This window comes from Berghia stephanieae, chromosome 6 (genome assembly GCF_034508935.2).
Source record: "Berghia stephanieae isolate SIO BIC M18660-M18661 chromosome 6, UCSD_Bste_1.3, whole genome shotgun sequence".
Classification (NCBI taxonomy): domain Eukaryota; kingdom Metazoa; phylum Mollusca; class Gastropoda; order Nudibranchia; family Aeolidiidae; genus Berghia; species Berghia stephanieae.
The window spans coordinates 68,155,716-68,163,215 of record NC_088365.1 but is presented as its reverse complement, the minus strand read 5'-3'; the positions used below and the strand labels follow the sequence as shown (position 1 = coordinate 68,163,215).

The window sequence follows — 7,500 nt, the reverse complement described above, 5'->3', positions numbered from 1 at the left end:
GGCGTCACTTAGGTCTTTGTTATTGTTTCTTGCCATCCACGTTTATGAGTACTTCTCACTAAACTCTATGAACCAGACTATAGATAGTATGCAGATGACGTCACTCAGGTCTTTGTTATTGTTTTTGCCATCCGCGTTATGAGTAATGGTCACTGAACTGTATTAACCCGACTATAAACGTTCATGGATACACCAGTTTTGTGTGTTGGTCCGTTATACTTCCGGATGGCAATGTTATGAGCTTCTTAGCCAAGCGCATACTATCTATAAAAGTTCATGGTTACACATAGATGTGTGTTGATCCGTTATACTTCCGGATGGCAATGTTGTGAGCTTCTTAGCCAAGCGCATACTATCTATAGTCTGATTTTCCCACAACTTAATGATAACTACTCATAAAAATGGCTGGCTTAATAACAATAACAAAGAGCTGGGTGACGTGAATTTAGTTCCTTCCATTGCGTCAATGGAGTGAATGCATTATCTACCAAATCCAGACCCTTGATTGGTGGACAAAGAATAATTAATTACAATGATCAATCAATCAACACGGGACTGCTGTGGACTGCTGATGTGACTTGCTGTGGCTTGTTTTGTTTTCTTTTGTTTTGTTTTGTTTTTGTTTTTTTAACGAAGTGTGCTCTTTTGTGAGTTTTGTTCACTCGTAGAAAAATCATGGAGTGTTTACATATGTGATCCCTTCTTAATATGCTCACTGTGTTGGAGCACAGCCATCGTGAACTTTTAGATAGTTCGAAGATGACGTCACTCAGGCCTTTGTTATTGTTTTTGCCATCCGGGTTTGTGAGTTGTTCTCACTAAACTGTATTAACCAGACTATAAAAGTTCATGGTTACACAGAGTTTGTGTGTTGGTCCGTTATACTTCCGGATGGCAATGTTGTTCAATCAATGGACCACTTGTTTCCATGATCTCTACTAACGACAACTCACAAGGCGGTGCAAAAAAACAAATAATGGCGTCAAAATGCCAGTCTTTTTGGGTTTCAGTATCCTGCTATCGATAGTATGCGCTTGGCAAAAAAGCTCATAACATTGCCATCCGGAAGTATAACGGACCAGCAACAAAACTGTGTAATTTTGAACGTTTATAGTCTCGTTAATACAGTTTAGTGAGAATTACTCATAAACGCGGATGGCAAAAAGCAATAACATCGACCTAAATGACGTCAACTGCATACTATCTATAACTTAACGATGCTACGGTTGGAGTTGGTGAACATAACTAAGGGACAGAATTTGTGATGATAAACGCATTCCCCTAATAGTCTGTTAAAGAGAATATATTAGGGTGATATAACTAAACCATGCCGTGCCGGCGTACATAGCAATTGATACTATGCGTTTAGGTAAAATACTCACAACATCCGCCAGCCGGATATATCGTACCAATGCACAAAATTATTATTTTGAGATTTTATATAGCGCAATATCCACTAAAATGTGCTCAAATCGCTTTACAACTATGTGTAACCTTAATCTTTTAGAGTCGGATTAATACAATTTAGTAAGAACTACTCATAAAAATGGAAGGCAAATAATAATAATAATAATAATAATTATAATTATAATTATAATAATAATAATAATAATAATAATAATAATAATAATAATAATAATAATAATAATAATAATAATAATAATAATGATAATAATAATAATAATAATAATTATAATTATAATTTAATAATAATAATAATAATAATAATAATAATAATAATAATAATAATAATAATAATTTATTATTATTATTATTATTATTATTATTAATTATTATTATTATTATTATTATCATTATTATTATTATAAACAAGTACAAAGACCTGAGTGACGTCAAGTTCGCTCCTTCTATAAACGTTTTAGGTTTCACATAAAATAGTTTTGTGGCTTGGCAAGTTGTATCCGGATGGCGGATGTTGTAAGTTTATTAACTAAACGCATAGCATGAATTAGAGAGAATCGGATGATAACTCGCATGCAGACCTGCCTTCATAAACATTTTTTATCGTAGTTTTAGGAAAGATAAAATAGAAATTGCTATAGTTAACTTTATAGATTAACAATTTACCCTTAAACTTAAATGATGATTTAACACCACAAAAGCCTTAACTCTCTCCTTACCAATCATTTTCAGGATTTTCCCCAAAACTTCACACCCAACTAACACAAAAATATATTTTTTATCACTCAAACACAATAGCAGTAAAGTTCTTGCGAGACATAATTTCAACAGCAAAACATGCTCTACAACACACTGTTAATTTTCTTTAAATTTTATGATGTACAAGAGACACTTGATAAGAAAAATGTTGGTTGTTTCGTCACGAATGTGACGATTTTCCTATGGTTGGTAAGGAAAGGGTTAAGCTTATGCACTATGTCATCAATTTTCATTTTCAATAAGATTTAACGACTTAGAGATGCTTATGAAGTTGGAGTCAAAATTACGTAATTCCACGAATTTTTCGTAATATTAGGCAGGTCTGTTACTATACCTAGGCGCGGCGTAATGACAAACAATAACAACGAGCCGCGTTACGTTAGCGTTACATTACTGAATTCAATTGTATTTTTATTTTACTCACACTGAAATGCGTTGTCGGAATGCACACTCTCGTCAATGGCAATGGCAATGATTCTCTGTGCTTTCTCTTGACTTTCGGCCATGGTTGACTACTGACTGTGTCAAGTCAGCTACACGTGTGTTATAATAGAATCCAAACTAGGAACAAATCACCTCCTTTCTTCTGTGTGTGTTTTTTTTTCTTTTTTGTTTGTTTGGTTTTTTTTTTATTTATTATTTTATATCGCTTTGTTGTATGAAGAAACACTAATTCCAGCGTATCTGTGCGTGTCTGCGTACGTGCGTGCTTGTATGTGTGAAATTGTGAGGTTAAAGTTCGGTTATGAGCGTTTATTATGTGTGTGCAGTGTGTATATATATATACAATATAGGCCTACCTTGCATGTATGTGCACGCGTATGTGTGTGTGTGTGTGTGTGTGTGTGTGTGTGTGTTCTTGTGTGAATATAAGTGTGCTTTTGTGCGTACGTGTGTGTTTGTGAGGTTAGAGATTAATAAAATCTATCACTGCTAGTTACCACTAACAGAAATTCCTTATCAATCGATTTTTGCGTGTCTTTGAAGTTTGAGTGTTGCGAATCAAACAATAATGATAAGTGTTTTTCCTCAGATCTCAAAAAAATCAAAACACAGTAGTTATTATCTATATATAACGCACTTATCTTGCATTTAAACGACACACAGAAATCTCCGATTAACACAGCAGGTAGATATTAGGCAATTTATTTATATTATAATAAAACAGGCTTTAGCTGGAAGACACGAGTGGATGTTTTGTTTGGATTGTATCATCCACCATTACGTTTTCCTCATCACTCACGTAGACTACCACCACCCCTCTATCTCAATATCGTGTAGCTGCTCTGGTGTTTTGTGTTTTCACCGTGGGTAAATCAATACGTTTCATTCACGGATTGAATCAAGGCGGGCATGAAGTGGTCGAGAGGCCGAGGAGCATACATAATGTCTTGTCAGGGTTAAAAATTGAAGAAAGAAAAAAAGCATTTTGCCTCTACAAAGAGAGCACGAACACACGCAACCAGAAGGCGAACACACGCAGAGTTAAAGAAAGAAAAAAAAAATCCAGGCCCTTTAGGAGCGAATAAAAAGAAACAGAAATAAAAACAATAACAATGAATATCATTTTTAGCTTTCTTAATTGGAGTGCTTAAGTCGTGAATATGGAAAGTCGGGACATCGGGATGAAGTCATCATAATGGGAGCGATTTATAAATAGTATGCGCTTGGCTAAGAAGCTCACGATATTGCCATCCGGAAGTTCAACGGACCAACATACAAAACTCTGTGTAACCATGAACTTTTATAGTCTGGTTAATGCAGTTTAGTGAGAACTACTCTTAAACGCGGATGGCAAAAAACAATAACAGAGATCAGAGTGACGTCATCTTCGTTCTATCTATAGTCAGGTTTCGTCCAACCAAGTCATCAATCACATGATGTATTGCTACTGTCCAACGACTGGACCTCTCTAAACAAATGTAAACAAGCTGCTTTGTTTATGAAAGTTGTAAACTTACCCATGTGTCAAGCTGAACAAAATGACCAATCGTGATGTTAGAATTTTTAAAAATCGCTCAAATCTTGGGGCTTCAAGGAAATCATAGAGCGGAGTTTTTGACAGGTTGTGGGTTGTTGAGTTATTATAATCAATCGATATTTGATACAAATTATCTGGCCAATAATCCCAAAAGATTATTGTTCAGGATACGACAGAAAACAGAAAAAAATGATATAAAAACTTGAGCTGTTGTCTAGAGCAATGTCCACTAAAGCTGCTCAAAGCGCTTTACAAAAGGTCCCTGACCGACAGCAACTTGTAACATGTATGTAGAGCGGGACATGACGCCCGTTAGGCGATATTACAATTTTTCCGACAACAGAGACAGTGCTATTGACGGCCAGGTACTCATTTTACACCTGAGTACGGTGAATTTGAGTAAAGAGCTTTTCCCACGGACCCAACTATGCGCCGAGCGAGGCTCGAACCCAGGACCTTCTCACTCGAAAGCGTGTGTTATACCACTAGACAACATAACCGCGCATAAAGAAAAAAAAAACGACTGTGAGACGTTGCACCGCGGCTGAAGTATGAGTTCTCTCTCTCTCTCTCTCTCTCTCTCTCTCTCTCTCTCTCTCTCTCTCTCTCTCTCTCTCTCTCTCTCTCTCTCTCTCTATCTATCTATCTATCTATCTATATATCTATCTATCTAGCTATCTATCTATCTCTGCTCTCTCTCGTTCTCTCTCTCTCTCTCTCTCTCTCTCTCTCTCTCTCTCTCTCTCTCTCTCTCTCTCTCTCTCTCTCTCTCTCTCTCTCTCTCTCTTTCCCCCCTTTTTTCTTGTTGTTTTTGCTGTTAATAGACCCTAAATAGGAAAGAAAACTCTATTCAGGATTATTTATAAAGGTAATATTAAATATTTTATTTAGAAATTGAAGACAGCTAGTACAGAAACAGATATGACATGACATACGGAAGTATTTTTTACTAGTATTTATCATTGTTGTCTTATATGCCTTGTTCATAAATTTTAATTTTTTTTTTTTAAATGGAGCTTTTCCATAGCGTAATATCCACGAAACGTCATAGCCCTTTACAAAGGGTCCTCGATCAACAGCATCCCGTAACATGTAGAGCGGGACATGACGCCCGTTAGGCGATTATACAATTTTTCTCCGACGGAGACAAGGCTGTTACTGGTACTCATTTTACACCTGAGCTGGGAGAGGGAATGTGAGTAAAGAGCCTTTTTCCAAGGCCTCAACTAAGCATAGTTTTTGTTAACTGTTGTTGTTTCGTTTTGTTTTGTTTTCGATTCAAAAACCTTGATAATCTCTAGGTATCCATACCGATGCATCACAAGTTATTGTTCGTATGACACTCGCTTTCGGATCGGAAGGTCCTGGGTTCGAGCCTCGCGCTCGGCGCATAGTTGAGTCCTTGGAAAATGCTCTTTACTCACATTCTCTCACCGTACTCAGGTGTAAAATGAGTACCTGGCCGTTAACAGCGTTGTCTTTGTCCGAAAAATTGTAATATCGCCTAACAGGCGTCATGTTCCGTCCTACATGTTAAATGTTGCTGTTGACCAGGGACCCATTGCAAAGCGCTTTGAGCACATTTAGTGGCTATTGCGCTATATAATCAATTTTTATTTTTTTTTATTTTTTTATTGTAATGTCTGTAAATGTCTTGTACATTAAAAAGAACAATAAAAAAAAAGCTTGAAATTAACTTTACTAAACCTATTATTGAACACGCTCAACATTGCTTGACTTTCGATACGAGGTGATACAACCTCAGCAATTTCTAGACTCCACGCTATTTATGAGTTATAATTCAGGGGGGTTTAATCGGTGCGACTTATAGGGAAAGAAATATACAGTAATAGCCCCTTGACGGGACGTGGGCATTGTGTATCACAGACTATGTTGTGTATGCACGGATAATGATAAGGTACTGTAAAAGTTCTTTGTTATTGGGCTCATGAATCGGAGTTTATCCCGATTACTATAGCGTGAAACGGACAATAGCAATGGCTTGCTATCCTTTGGATAGGACGCTAGTCTATCGCAAAGTACTTTCCGCCAAATCTAACAGACTCAGCTACCTTTTCACTGGGTCAGAGAAAATATCGACTGCACCCGGGTTCGATCTTGGTCCCTTTGCGTGTGAAACGAGTGCACTACCAAATGAGCTATCGGGACCCCTTGTGGGGCTGAAACTGGGGTCGATAACAGAATCTTTCTATGAAAAGCGAGTATTCTACAATATAAGCACTTGAACCAAACTTAAGACATGCGAAAACATTTGACATACTATGAGAGCATTTGTATAGGGCAATATCCACTTAAAGTGCTCAAATCACTTTACAAGGGGTCCGTAGCCAACAGCAGCACTTATCATATAGAAAGAGACATGACACCTGTTAGGTGATGTTATATTTTTTTTCCAACAGAGACAACGCTGTTAACGGCAAAGTCCTCATTTTACACCTGAGTACATTGAGGAGATTTGAGTAAAGAGCCTTTTCTAAGAGCTGAACTATGCGCCACTCACTGCGGGACTCGAACCCAGCACCTTCCGATCCGAGTGCGCGTATTATACCTGGTGAGAATTAAAAAATAAATATGATATCAGTCAAAAAGTTTTTCATCAACTTCTCCTCTTCTATTATTTCATTATCTTCAATCAATCTTCTCTTCTTCTTCTTCTTCTTCTTCTTCTTCTTCTTCTTCTTCTTCTTCTTCTTCTTCTTCTTCTTCTTCTTCTTCTTCTTCTTCTTCTTCTTCTTCTTCTCTTCTTCTTCTCTTCTTCTTCTTCTTCTTCTTCTTCTTCTTCTTCCTTCTTCTTCTCTTCTTCTTCTTCTCTTCTTCTTCTTTCTTCTTCTTCTTCTTCTTCTTTCTTCTTCCTTCTTCTTCTTCTTCTTCTTCTTCTTCTTCTTCTTCTTCTTCTTCTCTTCTCTCTTCTTCTTCTTCTTCTTTCTTCTTCTTCTTCTTCTTCTTCTTCTTCTTCTTCTTCTTCTTCTTCTTCTTCTCTTCTTCTTCTCTTCTTCTTCTTCTCTTCTTCTTCTTTCTTCTTCTTCTTCTTCTTCTTCTTCTTCTTCTTCTTCTTCTTTTCTTCTTCTTCTTCTTTTCTTCTTCTTCTTTCTTCTTCTTCTCTTCTTCTTCTCTTCTTCTTCTCTTCTTCTTCTTCTCTTTCTTCTTCTTCTTCTTCTTTCTTCTTCTTCTTCTTCTTCTTCTTCTCTTCTTCTTCTTCTTCTTCTTCTTCTTCTTCTTCTTCTTCTTCTTCTCTTCTTCTTTCTCTTCTTCTTCTTCTCTTTCTTCTTCTTCTTTCTTTCTTCTTCTTCTTCTTCTTCTCTTCTTCTTCTTCTCTC

At 36.7% G+C, this 7,500-nt stretch overlaps 1 protein-coding gene across 1 annotated transcript in view; it reads right to left on the bottom strand.

Moving 5' to 3' along the window:
• LOC144975511 (universal stress protein in QAH/OAS sulfhydrylase 3'region-like) overlaps positions 1-3,469 on the bottom strand; it is a 15,440-nt gene extending 11,971 nt beyond the window's left edge. The window contains exon 1 of the mRNA XM_078919676.1: positions 2,606-3,469. Within this exon, the coding sequence (XP_078775802.1) occupies positions 2,606-2,687 (82 nt within the window). The 5' untranslated portion in view covers positions 2,688-3,469. The remainder of the gene's footprint in view (positions 1-2,605) is intronic.
• Positions 3,470-7,500: the final 4,031 nt, after the last annotated feature.